This window comes from Salvelinus alpinus, chromosome 32, assembly GCF_045679555.1.
Source record: "Salvelinus alpinus chromosome 32, SLU_Salpinus.1, whole genome shotgun sequence".
In the NCBI taxonomy this organism is placed as follows: domain Eukaryota; kingdom Metazoa; phylum Chordata; class Actinopteri; order Salmoniformes; family Salmonidae; genus Salvelinus; species Salvelinus alpinus.
The window spans coordinates 20,634,396-20,661,399 of NC_092117.1; the positions used below are offsets into that span (position 1 = coordinate 20,634,396).

Below are 27,004 nucleotides of genomic sequence, written 5' to 3' on the forward strand. Positions count from 1 at the left end.
TTACTGCAACCAGTAGCCAATAATTTACATTAACATTACAATTAGTGTTTAACAGTGTAACTCATTAGAATTGCTTCAGGAATCTTGCAGCTTTTATATAATAAAAAAAAAATCTTATAAAACTTTTGGTAGTTGTATGGCAGAGACATTGTGCTACAAAGTAATTGTTTGTTTTGTTGTTCTTTACAATGAATAGACACAGAAACTAGATAACTTCATAAAGCTTGCCAGCTGGAAGATTAGATTTATTCTTTTTTTTGGAGGGAATAGTAACCATGGTTACCAACCATCGTTGGTTTAAAAGTAGCACAAGGATAAGAGATACATTTGCAGTGAAGCTTAAAATAGCTTAAAGAAAATGTCATGAGTTAGTTTAGTTTATTGAAACATACCAAACCTGAATATACATGTAGATATTTCAATAAAATAAACAAAGTACCTAAAAAGCAAAACACCTTCATATTTATGCATTCATGATAAGTATTTATTTTCATTTTTTTTTTACAGTATACAATTATTATATTTAACAGACAACATTACTTAATAAACAGAATATATGCCAACCTATTTTGTTTGTGTACATTACAGCCGTAAAACTGATATGTTAAACATGTCATCATTCACTGGAACTTTACATTGAAGTATACAGTACTTTATAAAGGGGTTATAGGTAGTTTATAAATAAGTACCAATTAAACAGTTATTTGCTTGAAAAACATTATTTCACATAAAAGATTCCACCAATTAGTTATAACAATGTTTTACATAAAGTGTTATCTTCATTAGTTTCATTGTATGATTATTCCTGACATTCACGCATTTGTCGAATTGCTACAATTTCTTTCTTTGGAACCACAAATTTAATCCTCAAATTTCATTACCCTGGTTCTGGTGCATAAAGTGATATATTTTATAGACACTGACAAAAAGAGAGATTGAGGAACTACCAGCCTGACAGCAAGACCATGGCGAGAATGGGGAGAAAAAAATCAAATAAGAGTGAAAGAGAGAGGGAGCTGGGGGCTGCATTTCCTGTGTTGTTAGGGACAGTGGTTGTTTCCGGGGTGGGCGAGGCTCTGATCATCTTATTGAAAAAGGACACGAATCTGGAAGTTTTGGGAAAAACATGCATCTCGGTCGCTCGCAAATTGGTATCATTTTCATCCTTATTCATTGTTATCACTCCAGCCTGGAACCATGCCAGGCCAGACTTACACATCAGGGGACCACCTACATCTCCCTGTAGAGAAAACAAAGCAGAAATGAATAGAATTGGATATTAATGAGAATCACTTAAACAGAGAGAATACTTCTGACCTACACTAAACAGCAATGCCTAGCACTCTCCGCCATACATACAATTTTGAAGAAACAAAAATTAAAATGTATGGGTAACACTTAAAGCATCCAAGTGTAATTCTTTATGACTTGTTATAAGCATGTATGAGCCTTTATAATGCCTTATAACATGGACTATACAGTATGCAATGGCTCTCTATGCATTCAATTCACAACTCTCAAACTGACTGTTATTTTGTCCCGATCATTAAGAGATGTTTATAAGACATTATAAAGAGATTGTACATGACAAGTCTTACAATGCATTATAACTGTATTATAATGCATTATACCTGGATGCTTTAAGTAAAGTAGCCCTTGCTGTAGCCCTTGTTACCTGTTCTAGGTTCAACGCTGCAGTGCAGATGTTCTCAGTGGAGGAGATGTTGCCACAGCTCCTCACGTTAGCCTGCTGCTCCCGTAGACCCGTCCCAGTGGTGCCATTCACTAGGATAGTGATTCATTTAGTTGGGTTAAAAACATCAGCTGATACGCATGGTCAACTGGTATCTATAATTTAACTAAAATGACATGCACAGAAATATTCCACCACATGCCTGTGGTAGAATAAACTAACAAGGAATGTACTAATAATAATGAAATGTCCTAATAATACAGTGAACAAAACTTAACTGATTTCATCATCTCATTTTCCCTAAAGAAATTATGAATGATTGAATCATGTGTATCCATTACTTGAACACTGAATGGCCTTCCAGCATCTTGCCAACAAACACAGTTTCTTACCCCTGCCTTTGTCGTGGTTTCCCCAGCCTGTCACCCAGCACCGAGTCCCAGGTGGGAAACTTCCATCGTTGCTCAGGTCTACACATATAGGCTGAAGGCAGCTGCTGAAGTTTACGAAGTTCTCCAGCTGCAGCAGCGCAATGTTGGTCCCAGTTAGGTTGGTCACGGTGATTTTCACGATGCCCAATGAAGCCTCAAAGACATCAGATCCTTTCTGCTGTTGCTCTCCCAGAAACACAGTCCACTCGTCGGGATTTAGATGTGAACTACAGGAACAAAAAAGCAGATATGGTCTTCGAAAAGCATTTAAAAATTGATTTTACTCGCCAATCTTTCTACTCAATGTTGATTACAATGCATGTACACATATACTGCAATATGACTGGATTATGACTAATTATGTTTGTTTAAAATGCGTTATAAACTCAGCAAAAAAGAAACATCCTCTCACTGTCAACTGCGTTTATTTTCAGCGAACTTAACATGTGTAAATATTTGTATGAACATAACAAGATTCAACAACTGAGACACAAACTGAACAAGTTCCACAGACATGTGACTAACAGAAATGGAATAATGTGTCCTTGAACAAAGGGGGAGGTCAAAATCAAAAGTAACACTCAGTATCTGGTGTGGCCACCAGCTGCATTAAGTACTGCAGTGCATCTCCTCCTCATGGACTGCACCAGATTTGCCAGTTCTTGCTGTGAGATGTTACCCCACTCTTCCATCAAGGCACCTGCAAGTTCCCGGACATTTCTGGGGGGAATGGCCCTAGCCGTCACCCTCCGATCCAACAGGTCCCAGACATGCTCAATGGGATTGAGATCCGGGCTCTTCGATGGCCATGGCAGAACACTGACATTCCTGTCTTGCAGGAAATCACGCACAGAAGGAGCAGTATGGCTGGTGGCCTTGTCATGCTGGAGGGTCATGTCAGGATGAGCCTGCAGGAAGGGTACCACATGAGGGAGGAGGATGTCATCTCTGTAACGCACAGCGTTGAGATTGCCTGCAATGACAACAGGCTCAGTCCGATGATGCTGTGACACACCGCCCCAGACCATGACGGACCCTCCACCTCCAAATCGATCCCGCTCCAGAGTACAGGCCTCGGTGTAACGCTCATTCCTTTGACGATAAACACGAATCTGACCATCACCCCTGCTGAGACAAAACCGCGACTCGTCAGAGAAGAGCACTTTTTGCCAGTCCCGTCTGGTCCAGCGACGGTGGTTTTGTGCCCATAGGCGACGTTGTTGCCAATGATGTCTGGTGAGGACCTGCCTTACAACAGGCCTACAAGCCCTCAGTCCAGCCTTTTTCAGCCTATTGCGGACAGTCTGAGCACTGATGGAGGGATTGTGCATTCCTGGTGTAACTCGGGCAGTTGTTGCCATCTTGTACCTGTCCCGTAGGTGTGATGTTCGGATGTACCGATCCTGTGCACGTGTTGATACACATGGTCTGCCACTGTGAGGACGATCAGCTGTCCGTCCTGTCTCCCTGTAGCTCTGTCTTAAGCGTCTCACAGTACGGACATTGCAATTTATTGCCCTGGTCACATCTGCAGTCCTCATGCCTCCTTGCAGCATGCCTAAGGCACGTTCACGCAGATGAGCAGGGACCCTGGGCATCTTTCTTTGGGGTTTTTTCAGAGTCAGTAGAAAGGCCTCTTTAGTGTCCTAAGTTTTCATAACTGTGACCTTAATTTCCTACCGTCTGTAAGCTGTTATTGTCTTAACGACCATTCCATGGGTGCATGTTCATTAATTGTGTATGGTTCATTGAACAAGCATGGGGAACAGTGTCTAAACCCTTTACAATGAAGATCTGAGAGGTTATTTGGATTTTTACAAATTATCTTTGAAAGACAGGGTCCTGAAAAAGGGATGTTTCTTTTTTTTGCTGAGTTTAGTTATGGGTTCATAGAAAGTCCAACTGCTCTCTGTAAAGCTCAGTGCAAGATTAATTTACCCAGGGAAGCATTGGGCAGCACTAAGGACAAATTCCTCCGTAATAAGAGTGCCACTGCAAATATGGATCCCATTTCTGTGTAGACTGACCATCCAGGGCCAGGTTTCCTCTGCAACATAATAACTTTTGCTCCCTAGACAGGGACTCATAGGAGCACGGCCACATACTCGCCCTGAAAGGGAAAGAAGAAAACGGTAAGTAATGATACAAAGTAGTGTCGTATTCTTTCACAGCTCAGCAAATAAAAAATACAAGTTAAGACACCACACTCTTAGACAAAAAGGTGCTATCTAGAATCTAAAAGGGTTTATTGGCTGTCCCCATAGGATAACTCTTTGAAGAAGCCTTTTTGGTTCCATGTAGAACTCTTATGGTTCCAGGTAGAACACTTTTGGGTTTCATGTAGAACCCTTTCCACAGAGGGTTCTACCTGGAACCCAAAAGCGTTCTTCTATGGGGACAGCCGAATAACCCTTTTGGAACCTTTATCTAAGAGTGTAGCCATAGAGGTACAGCAGTGGTGGCGGTACTTCCAGTTGGGATCATGGTTGGTGGCAAGCCAGGACAGGTATAACTACTGTCAGCATCTAACCCACAGGAGGTAAACTGGACAAAGCCTAGCTTGTCGGTGCTGAACCTAAAATGTAATGAAAAACTCACCTTCTTTTTCAGTTGAAATGACAGCGATATCTGGTGCTTTAGTTGTTGTTGTTTTTAGCTGTTGTTTAGTTGGTACGTTTGTAGCAGGACCAGTAGATGGCGGGACAGTTGTAGCAGGAGGTGGTAGGCCAGGACAGGTGTAACTGCTGTCAGTATCTACCCCACTGGAGGTAAACTGGACAAAGCCTGGCTTGTCGGTAGTGATCTTGGAGTTGATCCAGGGCTGGTAGCGAGACACTCTGGTGTACACTCCAGGGAGATTGGGCCGAGCGCAGCCAAAACCCCAACTAACAATCCCAGACTGGATCCAGACAGAGTTCTGTTTAGTCACCATTGGACCTCCAGAGTCACCCTGAAATGATGGAGCAAGGTAAGTCTTCCAATCCATTAAAAAACAAAGAACAGTTTAGGAACAGGGCAATAATGAAATGGGTTAGCATGGACTCTACCTGACATGAGTCCTTGCCCCCTGTCAGTACACCAGCACAAAGCATGTTGTCTGTGACTGAGCCAACCCTATTGAGGCAGTTACACTGTCTATTACCCACAACTGGAACCTCCACTTCCTGCAGAGCCTGAGGGGAGGGGAGGGATTCTGAGGGAGAGGATGAGAGACAGACTCATTATGAACATTCCATTTTCATTGGAAAAATAATGTTTTTGGTCTGCAATGTACTGCTATTTCTCACAACACAATATGTCATTGACATCTCCATGGAAAGGTCTCCTCACTTCCTTCGTTGATTTTGCCCCAGCCAGTGACCCAGCTATCAGTGCCATTGTGGTAAAAACTGTCACTTGCTGCCAGACAGACGGGTCTGATATATTTTGTGAAGGTGACTGGTGAGGTGAGTCTGAGTAGAGCAATGTCGTTGTCACTGGTGTCACTGTCGTAAACTGGATGTAAGACGATCTGAGCAACAGTTCTGGACACTTCGTTGGGGTTACTGCCCTCCTGGTTCTGTCGACCTAAGATGATGTTCCAATCATTTGGGCTTGAGCTTTGTTGGAACAGGAAGATTATATATTTTTTGCATCATATGAGAATTTGACAAAATATAATAATCTCATTAAACTAAAGTTGATTTTGCAGAAACTTATTTCAAGTAAGAGTTGCACTCAGCTGCATTACAGAGAGTTTGACATATTCCTTGAGCTACAACCTTTACGTCCCCTGTATCTCACGCTAACTCACCCAGAAAAGCAGTGGGCTGCAGACATCACCCACTCCTTGTTGATGAGGGACCCACCACAAAAATGGCCGCCAAATTGGTGTACGCTAGCCTGCCAGGGCCAACTTCCGGCAGGGGCATCCTCACCCCCCACTATTTTGTTGTTGAATGAAGTGGTCCCACACACTTAAACACAGATAAACAATGATGAGTGGAGTGGTGCCACATACTGGAACATAAGAGATAATCAGAGTCTGAATTGAGTCACTAAGCCATAGAATACAATATGAAACCATGGGTAACACTTTACTTGACACCCAGCATCATAACCATGTCATAATATGTCATAACAGCTAACTTGTCATAACCTGTTATAATATGGTCATAACACTGTCATGAAACATATATTTAGACCTGTTGTGACATATATTGCGTTATTTTATGGCTGATTATGACACCTACATAAGAGTGTCAAAATCCCCAAAATCTAACACACAAGGCAAAACAATCCATTACACCATTGCCTATGTGCCAACAGTATGGTTATGTTATATATATTTTTTATATTGACCATATTAAATTGTCATTATAATTGCACACACATTGATGTCAGATATGCAGCTACCCCAACGCGCAGACTCCCCAAAAACATGGAAGAAGGTACTCCGGTCAGATGAGACTAAAATTGAGCTTTTTGGCCATCAAAGAAAATGTCTGGCGCAAACCCAACACCTCTCATCACCCCGAGAACACCATGTTTTTCATTGGCAGGGACTGGGAAACTGGTCAGAATTGAAGGAATGATGTATGGTGCTAAATACAGGGAAATTCTTGAGGGAAACTTATTTCTGTCTTCCAGAGATTTGAGACTGGGACGGAGGTTCACCTTCCAGCAGGACAATGACCCTAAGCATACTGCTAAAGCAACACTCAGGGGGTTTAAGGGGAAACATTTAAACGTCTTGGAATGGCCTAGTCAAAGCCCAGACCTCAATCCAATTGAGAATCTGTGGTATGACTTAAAGATTGCTGTACACCAGCGGAACCCATCGAACTTGAAGGAGCTAGAGCAGTTTTGCCTTGAAAAATGGGCAAAAATCCCAGTGGCTAGCTTATAGAGACATACCCCAAAAGACTTGCAGCTGTAATTGCTGCAAAAGGTGGCTCTACAAAGTATTGACTTAGGGGGGTGAATAGTTATGCACGCGTAAGTTCTCTTTTTTTCTTCTTATTTCTTGTTTGTTTCACAACAAAAAATATTTTTGCATTTTCAAAGTGGTAGGCATGTTGTGTAAATCAAATGATACAACCCCCCCCAAAAAATCTATTTTAATTCCATGTTGTAAGGCAACAAAATAGGAAAAATGCCAAGGGGATGAATACTTTTGCAAGCCACTGTACGTGATAGGGCTATCTGGCTTATATGATTATGATGGTCATAGCGCTTCTTGACAGTGTCATAAAGTGTATTTTCTTAGTCCAAGTAAAGTGACACAGGAGGGTCATAATGCTTCTTGAAAGTGTCATAAAGTGTATTTTCTTAGTCCTAGTAAAGTGACACAGGATGGTCATAATGCTTCATGACAGTGTCATAAAGTGTATTTTCTACAAGTTATAAAAATATGAGGGAAACAAATGAATGTAAACAATTCATTACAAAAACAACAAAAGATTTAAGAAACAAACTTTCAAACAAAAGGAAACTTTTTGGCAGGGAAAAAACACATTTGAATACATATAGTAGTCATATCCAGCCATAAAATAACGAAATATACACTATATATACAAAAGTATGTGGATTCGGCTATATCAGCCACTCCCATTGCTGACAGGTGTATAAAATCGAGCACACAGCAACACAATCTCCATAGACAAACATTGGCAGTAGAATAGCCCGTACTGAAGAGCTCAGTGACTTCCAACGTGGCACCATCATAGGATGCAACCTTTCCACCAAGTCAGTTCGTCAAATTTCTTCCCTGCTAGAACTGCCCCGGTCAAGTGTAAGTGCTGTTATTGTGAAATGGAAACGTCTATTAGCAACAACGGCTCAGCCGCAAAGTGGTAGGCCACACAAGCTCACAGAACGGGACTGCCAAGTGCTGAAGCACGTAGAGCATTAAAATTGTCTATCCTCGGTTGCAACACTCACTACCGAGTTCCAAACTGTCTCTGGAAGCAACTTAAGCACAAGAACTGTTCGCCTGGAGCTTCATGAAATGGGTTTTCATGGCCGATCAGCTGCACACAAGCCTAAGATCACAATGTGCAATGCCAAGCGTCGGCTGGAGTAGTGTAAGGCTTGCCGCCATTGGAGTCTGGAGCAGTGGAAATGCGTTCTCTGGAGTGATGAACCAAGCTTCATCATCTGGCAGTCCAAAGGACAAATCTGGGTTGGGTGGATGCCAGGAGAATGCTACCTGCCCCCATGCCTAGTGCCAACTGTAAAGTTTAGTGGAAGAGGAATAATGGTCTGGGAATGTTTTTCATGGTTCGGGCTCGGCCCCTTAGTTCCAGTAAAGGGAAATCTAAATGCTACAGCATACAATGACATTCTAGACAATTCTGTGCTTCCAACTTTGTGGCAACAGTTTGGGGAAGGCCCTTTCCTGTTTCAGCATGACAATGCACCCATGCACAAAGCAAGGTACATACAGAAATGGTTTGTCGAGATCGGTGTGGAAGAACATGACTGCACAGATCGCTGACGTCAACCCCATCGAACACCTTCGAGATTAATTGGAGTGCCGACTGCGAGCCAGGCCTAATCGCCCAACATCAGTGCCCGACCTTACTAATGCTCTTGTGGCTGAAAGGTAGCAAATCCCAGCAGCAATGTTCCAACATATAGTGGAAAGCCTTCCCAGAAGAGTGGAGGCTGTTATAGCAGCAAAGGGGGTCCAACTCCATATTAATGCCCAGGATTTTGGAATGAGATGTTCGACGAGCAGGTGTCCATATGCTTTTAGGAATGTAGTGTACGTCACAACAGGTGTAAATATATGGGCCCTGACAGCGTTATGACCATATTATGACAGGTTATGACAAGTTATGTCAGCTGTTATGACATATTATGGCATGGTTATGATCGTGTTATAACGTTGTATGACACTGGGTGTCAAGTAAAGTGTTACCAAAACATGATTGTTCACACAGTGTGGAAATGGACCTTTGGCTTCACAGTAATATGATACACAGTATACATGATAAATAAAATAATCAGACATTAAAACATTAGCAGCATGTCATTAAGATCATTACAGCTGTCAAAATGTGCATGCAGGTATGTGGACTGATTACATTTTTCGTCAATAATGAAAACGAAGAATATCTCAAAGGTTGACATTTATAGTATGTTCTAATCGATCATGCTCTTTAAATTAAACAAATAGCAAAAAGAAATGGCAGCAATGGGAGTGATGACCGTGAATTTCTGTACACGTCTGGAGAATAAAATGTAGATCATGTTCTTACCATCAAGTTGACAATATGATTCTGAGAAAGAGAGGAAGTAATTGAGTTAATTCATTGTCTGATTGTCTCTATTAAACATGTTTGCTTTTGTGAAAATGCAGCTTGTGTATAACCACAATAGTTGAACATGTCACACCTCATTGCATGCTAGCTTGCATCAGCTGCACCTTTTCTTCAGTAGTGGATCAAACAAATAAAGCTAAAACATTCAATTCATGTTTTCATAAAAGTGAAAAGTCTCTGAAATTGAATGCTGTTGTAATATGAGTTGGATTAGAGTGTTTAATTTAGTATTTTATTTTGGGGGTAGTTTAGCTTTAATATTGCAGATAGACTGTGGCTTCCATCAATGTAATTGTCTGCATAATTTCCAATCCCCCATACATATAAAAAAAATATATTTTGTTTATTATTTTCCCCTAACCCTACCATCCTTCCCTAATTGGATTAAACTAATGCACAACAACACTTAGGCTTCTACTTTCAGCTTATTCATACTATATACATTTTATGGACACAGTATATTTTACAATCGTTTTTAGTCCCATCCTTCAGCTACCCTCAACCCCTCCCATCTATCTCTGAAGACCATCCAGTTTTGATTTCTATTTGCCATATATATTTTTTTGTTTTTCAACTCATAAAACTGAAAAGACTCTGAAATGGAATGCTGTTGTAATATGAGTTGGATTGTAGTGGCTGTAAGGTGCTTTATACATATTTATTTTACAAGTATCTACGTACATTTTTTAAGTATGTGAGTAGTTAAATGTTGCAATATGTAACTTTTTGTGTGACCCGACCAGTGGTGATTTTAGCATGTCAATCTTGGTGGGGGCAAACATTTTTTTTTATAGATGCATGCCAGCGAAGCCACTACACACCTCTAAACAGTACATTAAATGCACTTTAATGGTGACAAACGGTGCCCACAAACTTTTAGGGTCTACATAAAGCTGTCCCGAGAGTGGAGCTTATTGCTGACTTGCTTAAATAAATATGATTTCTACTGACTCCTTGTGGATTTGTGTACAGTAACTAGATAAGAACCGCATTCTCCTTCAATAATAATGAATGTCGACATTTTGACTTTTGTACCATACACAAACATTTTAACATTTATGTTCAGTAAATTCAAAATGCTTGTTCTTATATAAATAATACGTAGCTCTTAAGTATAAGCAAGTTCAAGCAAACAAGCTGCGATGAGGTAGGCCTACCTGTTCAGCAATTCTGAAATGGACAGCGACAGAAATTCAGATAGATATTAGTTCAGATAAATTCAGCAAGATGTTGAGGCCTTAACTTTACTCTCTTTTAAGTCACCACAGAGAGAGAAAGAGAGAGAGAGCGAGAGACCCAGACTCAGAGGTTAGACTGCCATTTGAAGTATTTTATTAGGCCTATGTGGTCTAAAAAGGAAGGACAATACAATCACAAGGATCCACTTTTATAGACAATATACAGAAGCACTGACAGAGCATTGCACAAACAAAACAACCGCAATATGAACTGGAATTACATGGGTCTATTACTGAACTGTTTGTTGAACAAAAGTATTTCAATTGGAAGAGACCGTCACTGGCAAACATGGTTACGAGAAGGGGATACTATAATATAATGTTGTTGGGTCTGTAACTTACCACCCTCCTCGTGGAGAAAAGCACCTGAGCTAATTATAACACACAAAGTAAGAAAAACAATTAAATGCAAAATTCTAAAATGATTAATAAGATACTAATGAGATAGACCTATATAAGCAATATAACAACGCAGATGTACAAAATATGGCATATAAACTCAACAAAAAAAGAAACGTCCTCTCACTGTCAACTGCATACATTTTCAGCAAACTTAACATGTGTAAATATTTGTGTGAACATAACAAGATAGATTCAACAACTGAGACACAAACTGAACAAGTTCCACAGACATGTGACTAACAGAAATTGAATAATGTGTCCTTGAACAAAGGGGGAGGTCAAAATCAAAAGTAACAGTCAGTATCTGGTGTGGCCACCAGCTGCATTAAGTACTGCAGTGCATCTCCTCCTCATGGACTGCACCAGATTTGCCAGTTCTTGCTGTGAGATGTTACCCCACTCTTCCATCAAGGCACCTGCAAGTTCCCGGACATTTCTGGGGGGAATGGCCCTAGCCCTCACCCTCCGATCCAACAGGTCCCAGACATGCTCAATGGGATTGAGATCCGGGCTCTTCGATGGCCATGGCAGAACACTGACACTGAAATCACGCACAGAAGGAGCAGTATGGCTGGTGGCCTTGTCATGCTGGAGGGTCATGTCAGGATGAGCCTGCAGGAAGGGTACCACATGAGGGAGGAGGATGTCATCTCTGTAACGCACAGCGTTGAGATTGCCTGCAATGACAACAGGCTCAGTCCGATGATGCTGTGACACACCGCCCCAGACCATGACGGACCCTCCACCTCCAAATCGATCCCGCTCCAGAGTACAGGCCTCGGTGTAACGCTCATTCCTTTGATGATAAACACGAATCTGACCATCACCCCTGCTGAGACAAAACCGCGACTCGTCAGAGAAGAGCACTTTTTGCCAGTCCTGTCTGGTCCAGCGACGGTGGTTTTGTGCCCATAGGCGACATTGTTGCCGGTGATGTCTGGTGAGGACCTGCCTTACAACAGGCCTACAAGCCCTCAGTCCAGCCTCTCTCAGCCTATTGCGGACAGTCTGAGCACTGATGGAGGGATTGTGCATTCCTGGTGTAACTCGGGCAGTTGTTGCCATCCTGTACCTGTACCGCAGGTGTGATGTTCGGATGTACCGATCCTATGCAGGTGCTGTTACACGTGATCTGCCACTGCGAGGACGATCAGCTGTCCATCTTGTCTCCCTGTAGCGCTGTCTTAGGCGTCTCACAGTACGGACATTGCAATTTATTGCCCTGGCCACATCTGCAGTCCTCATGCCTCCTTGCAGCATGCCTAAGGCACGTTCACGCAGATGAGCAGGGACCCTGGGCATCTTTCTTTTGGTGTTTTCAGAGTCAGTAGAAAGGCCTCTTTAGTGTCCTAAGTTTTCATAACTGACCTTAATTGCCTACCGTCTGTAAGCTGTTAGTGTCTTAACGACCGTTCCACAGGTGCATGTTCATTAATTGTTTATGGTTCATTGAACAAGCATGGGAAACAGTGTTTAGACCCTTTAAAATAAAGATCAGGGAAGTTATTTAGATTTTTACGAATGATCTTTGAAAGACAGGGTTCTGAAAAGGGACGTTTCTTTTTTTGCTGAGTTCATGACGATTAGCGGTTAAGAGGCATGCCGTAATTTCGATTAAGACATGAGTGAGCTGAGACGGATGTAGCCTGTATGCTGCCTATTTGTTCAGCACTTTTTATATGGACAGCGACATAATTTAGAACATGGGCCGTTCTTACAGTATTCTCCAGTACACCAAGACAGAACAGTGGGATAAATAGCGGGGGCACATAAGCAGCCAATGAAAGCTCTTACAATATTCGACGATGACATTTCTCTAAAACAGACTATATGATACATGTGCACTACCAAGTCAGTAGGCTATATGCCTATTCGTTCAGCACTTTTGAAATGGATAGCGACATAATTCAGTATATGGGCTGTTCTTACAGTATTCTCCCTGTACACCAAGTCCAAACAGTAGGCTAAATTAACAGAGGCACATAGGCAGACAATGAAAGATCTGACAATAGGGGCACATAAGCAGACAATGAAAGCTGTTACAATATTCAATGATAAAAAAAATTCTAAAACTGGCTATAGGCTAGAAGTGCTCAACCAAGTCGGAACAGTAGGCTAAATTAATGGGGGCACGTAAGCAGACAATGAAAGCTGTTACAATATTCGAAGATGAGATTTCTCTAAAGGCTACATGTGCACCACCAAGTCAGAACAGTAGGCTAAATTCGAAGGGGGGAAAGGGACCACATTCTTAGGGTGAGGCACATGGGCTACTAACTGCTTACTACACAACATACACTTAGTATTACTTTCTTAGCTACAGTATACACATCTCCCTGGCATATTACATCACTTATGCAGCAGCATACTAGACATATTTATGGACTCATTGTTGTGCTGTGCTCACTTGAACAGGAAGTTGGCACGGCGGTCCTTCTTGTGGGCAAAATTCTCAATTACTTTGTCATCAAAGTCTTGCATTCTCTGGATGAAGTCATGCTGGATTGATAGCGTTTAACCTTTTCTGGCCCATGGAGTTGCGTGTGGTTTTTATTATTTTAAGGGGGGAAAGTTTCTATCTGACTCGGCGGTTATCATCGGAGTGGTTGATGATGATTTTGAGAAGAGAGACCGTATCAGACAAGGCCTCCTGCAGGTTGTTTTCATAGAGTGATTTCAATAAAGAATGTGCTGTCTTTCCAGTGTGCAGCTCAGGATGTCGATAGACAGTGAACAGCTCCCTTTTCAATTCTCCTGTTTGCCCACAGGCCATAGATTGGTAGCACACTGGAGTTCGGCGGTCGGAAAGGAATCCTTCAGTAGGGTTTGGACAGCACGTACATTACTACTCATCACCGCTGCCCTGTCGTAGGTTTGTGCAGGAAGCTTCTCCTTGACATTCAGTGGCGCTAGGACTTGTTTGATGGTTTTGGAGAGGCCAACACCAGTTTTGTCCTTCACCTCTACTAAAACCTCTCACACACACTGTTGTCTGGCAACCATGTAGCGCAGCACTATTACCATCTGTGATTTACAGGAGATGTCAGTGATCTTGTCTGCCTGTGCAGACGCAAAAGGAGTCAGACACCTCCTTAGCTATAGCTTTTCTGTACACTTCATATACATACAATCCAAAAGTTTGTTATGGATCGTGCTTGACGTACCCTTAAAAATTGATTTCACGCATGGTCTCAAAAATACACCTGAAAACGTCTGGGTTCAAGGAATCGGCCGACTCGTCATGGCCTCGCAGTGCTGTCTAACAATTGCCACACAATTGAATGCATGCTATAATTCGGGCAAGCACGTACCTATTCTCCTCCGTTTGTTGGTTGTGAAGGTCGATGGCTCGTCTATATTTCTAGCTGAGCCACAATGTTTGATTTCTCCAGTAATCCCAGTTTAACAGCGTTGTCTATATGTGATGCACAATTCTTGTAACGAACGTCGTCGGGAGAAGGAGAAGAGGACTAAGATGCAGCGTGGTAAGTGTCCATATTACTTTTAATAAATACGAAACACTTGAACAAAACAACAAAATGACAAACGAACAGTTCTGCAAGGTGCAATACAGAAAACAGAAAACAACTACCCACAAACACAGGTGGGAACAGGCTACCTAAGTACGGTTCTCAATCAGAGACAACGATAGACAGCTGCCTCTGATTGGGAACCATACCAGGCCAAAAACATAGAAATACAAAACATAGAACAACATAGAACACCAGACATAGAATGCCCACCCAAACTCACCACTGACCAACCAAAATAGAGACATAAAAAGATCTCCAAGGTCAGGGCGTGACAATTCTCATGTTTTCAAACCCTTTCAGACAGATGTTTTAAGCCCTTAAACCCAGACTTGAACCACACACCCTCTCCACTGAATAGCAGGCAGGGGAAGCAAAATAGTGATTTCTTTGAGATGCTTGCAGTTAGCCACTGCTTCCTTCCAAACCATTCATGGTTGAATTTGCAATTTCCGACTTGTTGTGTAATGTTTCTGTCCAATGGTCCATGAGCACCGAGACGTTTAATCTCTAATTTCTCTTCATTTGACAAGGATTGAAAAGGATTTGCCAGTAGATTGTCAACTTGATTAATGATGATGACTGCTAGCTTGCTAGCTAAGATTTTGAAAGTATGATTTTGACATGATCAGTCCGATCAAAGCTACTGTAGATAGTGAGTTGACATCATTTTATCTGTGGCCAATGACCTTCACACTTCTTGGATGGGTACTTCTAATATAACTCTATGGCAGCATCCAAGGGGCTTGAATTTTCGAGCTCTCCCTGTAGATTTTGTGGTGACATAGTGTCCCCATGAGTGACAGAACCCTGAGCCAATCATGGCGCAACTAGAGAACATTACCAAACCCCATGCTCTGCATTTCCACTGGCTGCCCCACCACTAGAGAAAGTACTGATCTAGGCTGAAACACCTGCATTTTGGAGCTGCCTTAGTCAAGAAATCGGCTTTATTAACTCAATATTTTTTTTTACATTGTTTGCAAACTGATATGTGACACGTTTTTTTCTCACTATAGTAGCAAGCCATTCTATAGAAAAATCTAGTTTTACATTAACTATTTACTTTTGAGATGTATCGCTGGGAAGGATACTGCAACACTCAAAAAGGGCAATGAAAGATGCATGAAAAGTGTCATGACGCCTATGTATACACTGAGTGTACAAAACAACAGGACAGCTGCTCTTTCATTGACACTGACCAGGTAAATCCAGGTGAAAGTTATGATCCCTTATTGATGTCTCTTCTTAAATCCACTTCAATCAGTGTAGATGAAGGGGAGGCGAAAGGTTAAAGAAGGATTTTTAAGCCTTAAGAGAATTGAGACATGGATAATGTATGTGTCCCATTCAGAGGGTGAATGGGCAATACAAAATATTTAAGTGCCTTTGAACAGGGTATGGTACTAGGTGCCAGGCGCACCTGTTTGAGTGTGTCAAGAACTGCAACGCTGCTGGGTTTTTCACGCTCAACAGTTTCCTGTGTTTATCAAGAATGGTCCTCCACGCAAAGGACATCCAGCTAACTTGGCACAACTGTGGGAAGCATTGGAGTCAACATGGGCAAGCATTTCTGTGGAAGGCTTTCGACACCTTGTAGAGTACACGCCAAGAAGAATTGAAGCTGTTCTGAGGGCAAAAAAATATTGCTACACAATATTAGCAAGATGTTCCTAATGTTTTGTAGACTCAGTGTATACAGTGCCTTCGGAAACTATTCAGACCCCTTGACTTTCCACCCCAAAAAATACCTTATTCTAAAATGGATTTAAAAAATATATATCCTCAGCACTCTTTACACAAAACCCCATAATGAAAAAGTGAAAACAAGTTTTTAGAAAAACAGAATACAAATAAAAACCTGAAATACCATATTTACATAAGTATTCAGAACCTTTGCTATGAGACTCGAAATTGAGCTCAGGTGCATCCTGTTTCCACTGATCATCCTTGAGATGTTTCTACATTTTGATTGGATTCCACCTGTCGTAAATTCAATTGATTGGACATGATTTGGAAAGGCACACACCTGTCGATATATGGTCCCACAATTGACAATGCATGTCAGAGCAAAAACCAAGCCATGAAGTCGAAGGAATTGTCTGTCGAGCTCCGAGACAGGATTGTGTCAAGGCACAGATCTGGGGGGTACCAAAAACGTTCTGCATTATTGAAGGTCCCCAAGAACACAGTGGCCTCCATCATTCTTAAATGGAATAAGTTTGGAACCACCAAGACTCTTCCTAGAGCTGGCCACCCAGCCAAACTGAGCAATCGGGGGAGAAGGTCCTTGGTCAGGGAGGTGACCAAGAACCCAATGGTCACTCTGACAGAGCTCTAGAGTTCCTCTGTGGAGATGGGAGAACCTTCCAGAAGGACAACCGTCTCTGCAGCACTCCACCAATCAGGCCTTTATGGTAGAGTGGCCAGACGGAAGCCACTCGTCAGTAGGGCTGGGCGATATGGCCAAAATATCATATCATGCGTGACAACACATATGTTCTAAATGATTTCAATGGGTTTTTCTACATTCGGATTGTTTTATACGGTTCAATTCAACTTCAACCTAAAATTATTTCCTGCATTTCCATCAATTTCTGCATTTCCTACCCTCATTTGAGATCATTTCCACACTGACACGATATGGGCAAAAATACTAGGCCTTATTTTTAACCAAATGTTGCAATTGCGATTTAGATCAAAACACTTGGGTGAACTTTTAGAATCATGGAAATAGAATGCTTATTATAATTCTATAGTTATAATATAAATAACAGTGGGCACTTTGAATACAGTGCTTTTTGACATGACAAGGAATGAAAATACCATGGACGAGTTATTGTGACATTGTAGGAACCAAAGTGATGATCCGTGTTTCCTCTGGGGGACCTTATAATCTTTGGATACATGAAATCTTTATTCATATAGGCAACATATTCATGCCTCGCCTATTCCTCTTTGATTTAGAAGATACTGTTGCACAAACAACATGCTGATTTAGGCCCCCACCAGCACTGGTATCAGGTTGTATTAGCTATGTTTGCTCTGGCTCAGTACTTCTATTAGCTAGCCAGCTAACTAGCGATTAGCATTAATGGCTAACACGATTTAGCTTAAATTACTAAGAAAATACAAACTAGCTCTTTGGAGATGTAAGAAACACAAACTAATATTGTAATTATAGAACGCTTGTGGATTTATATTAAGATCAAATTGGAAACAACATTGTTGTCATCAACATTGTTGCATGTGCTGCATTGACCATGCAGACTGAACAAAAGTGTCTCGTGGTCAAGCAACAACAAATTCGCTCCTTGAGTGACAGGGGGTGGGACTCAGTCTGTGTGGAAAGAGAGAGCGGAGAGGGATGACTCAAGTAGCGGAGTAAACTATAAAAATGGACGTTACACACGGCGTATCACATTTAACAAACCAAACATTCAAATACCAGTATAGAAGGTGAAGCAAAAACCCAAACCGTTCCGTGCATTAATACCGGTTTATAGTAAAATACGGTATACCGCCCAGTCCTACTCCTCAGTAAAAGGCACAACAGTCTGCTTGGAGTTTGCCAAAAAGCACCTAAAGACTCTCAGACCATGAAAAACAAGATTCTCTGGTCTGATGAAACCAAGATTGGCCTGAATGCAAGCGTCACTTCTGGAGGAAACCTGGCACCATCCCTACAGTGAAGCATGGTGGTGACAGCATCATGCTGTGGGGATGTTTTTCAGCGGCAGGGACTGGGAGACTAGTCAGGATTGAGGCAAAAATGAACGGAGCAAAGTACAGAGAGATCCTTGATGAAAACCTTCTCCAGAGCGCTCAGGACCTCAGACTGGGGCGAAAGTTCACCTTCCAACATGACAACAACCCTAAGCACACAACCAAGACAACACAGAAGTGGCTTCGAGACAAGTCTCTGAATGTCCTTGAGTGGCCCAACCAGAGCCCAGACAGAGCAAACATCTCAGGAGAGACCTGAAAATAGCTGTGCAGCAACGCTCCCCATCCAACCTGACAGAGCTTGAGAAGATCTACAGAGAAGAATGGGAGAAACTCCCCAAATACAGGTGTGCCAAGCTTGTAGCGTCATACCCAAGAAGACTCAAGGCTGTCGTCGCTGCCAAAGGTGCTTCAACAAAGTACTAAGTAAAGGGTCTGAATACTTATGTAAATGTGATACTTCAGTGTTTTATTTTTAATAAATTAGCAAACATTTCTAAAATCCTGTTTTTGCTTTGTCATTATGGGGTATTGTGTAGATTGATGAGGGGTAAAAAACAATTTAATCAATTTTAGAATATTTTTTATTTATTTAACCTTTATTTAACCAGGTAGGCTAGTTGAGAACAAGTTCTCATTTAAAACTGCGACCTGGCCAAGATAAAGCAAAGCAGTGCGACACAAACAACACAGAGTTACACATGAGATAAACAAACGTACAGTCAATAACACAATAGAAAAATCAATATACAGTGTGTGCAAATATAGTAAGATTAGGGAGTTAAGGCAATAAATAGGTCATAGTGGCGAAATAGTTACAATTTAGCAATTAACACTGGGGTGATAGTTGTGCAGAAGATGAATGTATATGTAGAGATACTGGTGTGCAAAGGAGCAAAAAAATAAATAACAATATGAGGGTGGGCTATTTACAGATGGGCTGTGCACAGGTGCAATGATCGGTAAGCTGCTCTGACAGCTGATGCTTAAAGTTAGTGAGGGAGATATAAGACTCCAGCTTCAGTGATTTTTGCAATTCATTCCAGTCAATGGCAGCAGAGAACTGGAAGGAAAGGTGGCCAAAGGAGGAGTTGGCTTTGGGGGTGACCAGTGAAATATACCTGCTGGAGCGCGTGCTACGAGGGGGTGCTGCTATGGTGACCAGTGAGCTGAGATAAGGCGGAGCTTTACCTAGCAAAGACTTATAGATGACCTGGAGCCAGTGGGTCTGGCGACGAATATGAAGCGAGTGCCAGCCAACGAGAGCATACAGGTCGCAGTGATGGGCAGTATATGGGGCTTTGGTGACAAAACGGATGGCACTGTGATAGACTACATCCAATTTGCTGAGTAGAGTGTTGGAGGTTATTTTGTAAATGACATCGCCTAAGTAAAGGATCGGTAGGATAGTCAGTTTTACGAGGGTATGTTCGGCAGCATGAGTGAAGGATGCTTTGTTGTGAAATAGGAAGCCGATTCTAGATTTAATTTTGGATTGGAGATGCTTAATGTGAGTCTGGAAGGAGAGTTTACAGTCTAGCCAGACACCTAGGTATTTATAGTTTTCCACGTATTCTAAGTCTGAACCGTCCAGAGTAGTGATGCTGGACAGGCGGGCGGGTGCGGGCAGCGATTGGTTGAAGAGCATGCATTTAGTTTTACTTGCATTTAAGAGCAGTTGGAGGCCACGGAAGGAGTGTTGTATGGCATTGAAGCTTGTCTGGAGGTTTGTTAACACAGTGTCTAAAGAAGGGACAGAAGTATACAGAATGGTGTGGTCGGCGTAGAGGTGGATCAGAGAATCACCAGCAGCAAGAGCGACATTATTGATTTATACAGAGAATAAAAGGAGCAGATTTCTGGGCGTAGTAGAATAGATTCAGGGCATAATGTACAGACAATGGTATGGTAGGATGTGAGTACAGTGGAGGTAAACCTAGGAGTTATGTGACGATGAGAGATGTTTCGTCTCTGGAGGCACCAGTTAAGCCAGGTGAGGTCTCCGCATGTGTGTGGGGTGGGACAAAATAACTATCTAAGGCATGTTGAGCGGGACTGAGGGCTCTACAGTGAAATAAAACAATAAGAACTAGCCAAGACAGCAGTAGACAAGGCATATTGACATTAGAGAGAGGCATATTGACATTAGAGAGAGGCATAAAGCAATCACAGGTGTTGATCAGGAGAGCTAAGACAACAATGGGTAAATGGCGATGAATGGGCAGAGCGGGTCAGTTAGGTACATACTGGACCCGAGTTCGAGGCTGGGGCCGACAGGTAAACAAAATGAGGTACCGTGTTATTGAAACAGGCTGTAACCTGTAACCTAACAAGGCTTTAAGGCTGTAATCTAGCAAAATGTGGAAAAAGTCAAGGGGTTTGAATACTTTCCAAAGGCAATGTATACTCCCTTCAAATGTTACTGATTTTTCAATGCAAATCAACTGTTAGAATTCCTGGTAGCTTCCTAAATTAAAATCTGACAACAATCACAAACAAGAAAGAGGACAAGGCTGAAAACAGCCTCTCTTCAACATATTTAGACATTTTATGTCTGACACAGTGTGTAATCATGCTAACCAAAATGTACAATACATGAATATGTATTAAAATATTATTTTCTATATTCAACTTATATTTGCGCCATCAGTCTTTCCTGCAGATAATTTTGACAAAGGTGAGGGAAGTGCACTGATTAAGGACGCAATTTTTAACCTGTGATGACACACTTTTTTTGCTGCAGCTATATGTTGACACAGTCACATACCGGCAAGGCAGAGAAGAGGTGATGCCAAGTGTAACCATTTATTTGTCAAATGATGCCTTTTTACACGCGCCATTTAATATAATACATGTACTGCTATAATGAAATATTTGGATAAAGATAATTATTTTTATGAATATCAATATTTAATTAATTAAATTATTCCTGGTATTCTTAATATGCCTGTAATGCTCTTTTCCTAACCACGGTGCTTCTACATCTGCATTGCTTGCTGTTTGGGGTTTTAGGCTGGGTTTCTGTATAGTACTTTGTGACATCGGCTGTTTTACAAAAACATTTCATTGATTGATTGATTAAAGCCATATCTGTTTCAAAATCCACCTGATATCCACCTGATAGGTTATTTAATCATACAATAGGCCTATATTTTCTGATATTTTCCCACTCTTTTTATTTTATGGTGCATACAGTAGGTAATGGTATTCCACCCTCATCAATTTAACAATGTTGAGTAACTGGTTTTGTCCGAATACCCATACTCGCATCCTAAATAACAGGCATTTGAGTATGCGATTTTTTTTTTTACTATTATACTATTCTTTTTTTTTTTAATAGTATGCAAAAGTTATAAAATTGAGGATACTTTAAATGCCCGGATGTCATACTCATTTCTGCTTTGACAACAGCTGATCAATTAGATATGGGGATGAGTTACTGAAATCAACGAACAGCGGGAAACAGCGCAATCACACACAACAAATTCTCAGTAGGCCTATGCGAAAATGGAATGTTTAATACAGTCAGAGAGGAAGAGAAAGAGGGAGGCCCAACTCGGCAGGAAAAAAATCTGTTTCCCTCCAAGCAAGGATTTTTTGTATGGTGGTCAATGAGAGAGTGTCGAATTTGGTCAACAACAGAAAATGTATAGCTTTTTTGCTACGTGAGTTTTTTTTGATTGAATAGAAGTTTTGTAATGCTTAATTTGTTACAAGTGTACTGATATAAGCACGAGATGTTCCGGCAATTTATAGAAAAACACTTAATATCAGAGTTGTCTCGACATGGCTATGCATATTCATGTATTGAGGCTAGTTGGTTTTAACCAATCAGCTTTCAGAATTAGACCCATTCATTGTATAAGGGTGTGTTTGTAAATTCAATCTGGAGTGCCAGAGTGCACTCAGAGTGCGCTCTGGACGTTCTTAAATTCAGAGCGTTGTCATATTGTCTGTTCGTAAATTCAGAGCGTTGTCATATTGTCCATTCGTAAATTCAGAGCATAGGCGTTGAAGGGCATTCTAGAGCAGGGGTCGGGAACCGAAGGCAGCCTTGGAACACAAGGGAATTTGCCTTGGTGTTTAAAATATATATATATTTGCGTGTCGTGCTAAACCTTGGCTTGACATGGGAGAAAATAATTGAAATTGCATGCATTGGTTTCTTAATTGCATTGGTATTCACTGCAATGTTGTATGTCAACCCTTATTAGCCTGTGGCCTTTCATGATTTTCAGTCATTTCATATGATTAGTTCAACGCAAGATGACCTGCCTCGCCTCTCCCGCCAAATTCAAAACCAAGGCAGCGCTGAAGATGAGAGATTCGTTTTCACATGGCTAGCAACCCTTCTTTAGTTATTTAAAAATGTGCAGGTGTAACAGTTTAACTTTACGTCCGTCCCCTCGCCCATACCCAGGCGCGAAACAGGGACCCTCTGCACACATCAACAACTGACACCCACGAAGCATCGTTACCCATCGCTCCACAAAAGCCACGGCCCTTGCAGAGCAAGGGGAACCACTACTTCAAGGTCTCAAAGCGAGTGACGTAACCGATTGAAACGCTATTAGCGCGCACCACTGCTAACTAGCTAGCCATTTCATATCCGTTACACAGGGCGCAAAATGTCATCAGCAAAGAAAAACAAGGCAGATGTCAGCTCATTTATTGCCTCTTGGACAAAGGAATAAGGATTTGTTTTATTGAAGGACGGGTCTGTTTGCGCTCTCGGTTGCAAAACTGTTGTTTGTCGGACATTAACTGTACCGCATCATTTTGAAACGAGACATGAGAAAAACTTCAAGGATGAGGTCCGCGGACAAGGCTGAAGGAATCAAGAGGGCCTTGTTCAGGTATGAAAAGCAAAACAGTGTGTTTACAAATCTACATGCAGTCAAAAATCAAGCTGCAGATAGATGGGAGCTAGTGACTCAGAGCAGGTACATGAGGAGCTGCTTTGTCTAAAACCCATGCATGGTACTATTAAAGGGGAAGATGTAGCAAAAGGATTCGGAAAGCTGATTGAAGATAAGATTGGCCACCCCCCAGTATCAAATTCGATCTCCAACTGTCCCATAGTAATGAACATGTAGGGGTCGGGCACGAGAGAGAGGCAGGCAGCATTTCACAGACAGTCGAAATCATGAATGAGCTGGCATAATTTTTATGGATATATACAAAATAAATGTCAATTGAGAGAAAAAGAAAAAACAGAACTAGACAATCATTTGTGCCAGGTGTGATATCCCTCCTAAATAGCTTGGGCTAATGTTCCTATCGACTCAGTAAGGCCAGCAGGCTAGTCTTTAAAAATAAATGTTTTATTGGTATGTAACTGTTATGAAAGTTGTATTGTCAATTTTGTGTTTGTATTTAAACGGCACTTTAAACGTGTACATGACACTGCAACAAAATTTCCCCATGGGGACAATAAAGTCAGTAAGTAAGTAAGTAAAAGTGATAATGCCCTCGAAGCCGTTGTTTGGAAGATATATTGGCACGGTTTGCCGGCCCTCGAATTCGTCTCGGCCCCACCTAACAACACTTGTGCCAATATATCTTCCAAACACCAGCTTCTCGGGTATTATCACTTAAATAATGCATGCTCTAGAACAGGGGTTGTGTGGAGTGCCAATTTACAATGTATCCTACCATTTCTAATGATCTGTGTGCCAGTTAGGATTTTCATATGTACATTACAACTAATTGTGTCTATTGAGTATCTAATTGCCCACAAACGGAATAATTCCATAGCTAGCTAAACAGAGGTCGCTGTCCATTAGCACCACAGGGTTGATCTTGGAATACAGATTCTCTTGGTGAATACTATGGGACAGTTGGAGATCGAATTTGAATATTGAAACAATGTTGCAAATGTCGGAGAGACAGACAGCAAGGTTTATACAAATCTCCGCTGTTGAAAACTAAATGTTAGCCTAAAAGGAATGTGAGAAAATGCCTAGATGCTTTTTATAGTGGAAATCAAGTTTGTAACTTCCCTGTCTGGGCTGATGAGACAGTGGATTGCGCAGTCAGATGGAACAGAGTAAATAGGCATTTCAACTTCATAGATTTAGCTGGCGGGAATTTGTGGAGTAGACAACGGCTGGAATGCGCTTTTAACCAATCAGAATTCAGGATTAGAGCCACCCATTGTATAATTCCCTATAATGCACTGTATATTTACACTGTATTGTTCATTCTTGAATGTTCTATGTTTAAGCTGCTTTTGAAAACAAAAGTTGAATGGAAAACATTATTGTCATTGTTGAATTTGATTGTCATAATAGTACGCTAGGACTGATGGCTTGGTTAAACCATCAGCTATTCGTGAAAGATGGCGCCGTGCTTCTAGGTCTTAAAGCAACTTTGAAGTATTTTTTTTAATGTGTTATAATAAACCAAAAAAATACAAGCATTTCGATACACCCTCAATAACATCTGCTAATCATGTGTATGTGACCAATAAAATGTGATTTGATTTGAAGTCTGTTTGATTACCAAGGCAACTACTACAGCAATCTAGTAAACTTGCTAGCTACTTCAGTGGATGTTGAACACATTTGTAGCTAAATGATCACATTTCATGTGTTAAATTATAGCCATGGTATAGAAGGGATAATCAACTCATAAATGAGAACACATTCTCATTTACAGCAATGACCTGGGGAATAGTTACAGGGGAGAGAATGGAAGATGAATGAGACAATTGTAAACTCGAGATGATCAGATGGCCATGATGGTATGAAGGCCAGATTGTGAATTTAGCAATAGAATGAACTGCCTCTTGCTGATTATCCATTTCTTAGTTTGTTTGTGAATTCACTCTGGCTATCTACTCCGATTTCAGAGCACTCTCGTTTGAGTGTGCCAGAGTGCAGAATAACTGATGAATTTACGAACGTTCAACACCTGTCAAATATTGCCGGTATCAATAAAAGTCAGCAACAATGCTTAATTAAATTGTTGCCAGCTGCACAGTTAGTAAACAACGCTCTGGATAACATGTAACCAGCCTAACCATCTGATTTGATTTGACCAGCTTTACTAGGGTGCACTCTGGCACTCCAGATTGAATTTACGAACACACCCCAAGTCAATCCGAAACAACTATTCAACAATGGCAACTATTCAACATTTTTGTGGACAACAACTCCCATGTATCTTGTCACTATATCCATAATCTTTGATAGTATGCAACATTTCTAAAATCAAATATGGTTTAAATTCCAGGATGTTACAGTAATTTCGGCTCTTCATCTAGTAGAATTTAATGAATACTTTTCCACAATGCATTGGAAGAGGTGGGCTGTGAGTGATAGGCCCTAGTTCTCTTCAAGTAACCAACAACAAAACTAGGTTAGTTAATTGGGAAGATTCCCAAAGATTCTGTGGTGGTGCTCAAATCTAGGCTAAGTAGTTTCTGTTCTTTTTAAAAGTATCATGAAAATCGTATTTTAGGTTCATCTTTGAAAACAGAAGTATTTTTTATTTTATTTTTACCCAAAGTGGATTTCTGTTTTCTCACTGAAAAGTGTTTATTGTTCTCGTCAGAGCTTTTAAACTAAATACTAAACCATATTTTGATTTATGAATGTGTCGTCACTCTGGGTGTGGTCTTATTATTGATTAGTGATGTTATTATATGATATTAGTGATGTTATTCAGGCCTTTTGATTTTAACAGATTGTTTTAGTTTTATAGGCATGCTACCTACTTATGCATTTCATTTATGGATCAAGCCTTAGCAGTCATTCTGATCTCGTTCCCAATGATCAGTGCTTTAGTTTGTAATGTTGCTGTCCAGTGGTTCTGAATTTGTGACTGAATTTGCACCCGACTGTCCACGTTTTTCTGTGCAATAACATTTTGATTTGAACAGTTGAAAAATGTTGCTGTGTGTCCTAGGCTTTTTATATTTAGCCTATATATGTTACAGCGCTTTGGTTTCACTAAGAAATATGTTGAAATGGAACCAAATGATCTGTTTCAGGATAACTACTACTGATCATATGGTATAGGTCGAATGTGATATTTTGCCTATAACCAGCCTGAGTAGGCCTATAACTGCATTCATATTATATTCAGAGTTTAGAGAAATTAATCAAATTGTAAATAATCTATTATCAGTCTGGTTAATGTGATGAATGTCTGTTGAGTTTGGAAAAATCCACCCGCACTCGGCCTTGACCCACCTACTCAGCCGAACAGGAGAGGCTGCTGCTTTGCGGTGGCATACTGCATACTTTTCACTAAACAGTAGGCTACGTGCTTAATAGTATGCGACGATGAGTAAATAGTATGTAGTTTAAATATGTGGTACACTAGTACGGGTATTCGGACAAGTCCGTAGACAACCCCACTCCTGCCACAGAAAAGTATAGTGGTCAATCCAATAAGCTCAAAAAGACTCACCTTGAATTAGGAGACTTGCCACTGTCAATAAACATACCCATTTCTTCACAGACATTTCTTAAGTGTTGTTATGTACAAAGCCATGTTTTTGCTCTTTAAATATCCCTCATTCTATCCTTCATTGGTTACACCCCTTCTTTATGACACCCCCACACACTACTCCCTTTTCTTTTGTTCTTCTAATCACTCAACTTTATTTCCTTGTTGGTCTACGTTGGCTATCCTGAGGCCACTCATTAGACAGGTATGGCCAAACACT

General features: G+C 41.1%; 1 protein-coding gene across 1 annotated transcript; it reads right to left on the reverse strand.

Moving 5' to 3' along the window:
* Positions 1-210: 210 nt before the first annotated feature.
* Positions 211-26,884, reverse strand: LOC139562427 (transmembrane protease serine 9-like). Its single transcript, XM_071380143.1, has 10 exons — positions 26,746-26,884; positions 9,369-9,389; positions 5,918-6,080; positions 5,455-5,723; positions 5,172-5,317; positions 4,723-5,074; positions 4,063-4,234; positions 2,086-2,351; positions 1,676-1,785; positions 211-1,240 (listed from the first exon to the last, which is right to left on the reverse strand). Exons 1-10 carry the CDS (start codon positions 26,798-26,800, stop codon positions 944-946), a joined length of 1,851 nt encoding a protein of 616 aa, XP_071236244.1. The 5' UTR covers positions 26,801-26,884; the 3' UTR covers positions 211-943.
* Between the last annotated feature and the right edge of the window lie 120 nt (positions 26,885-27,004).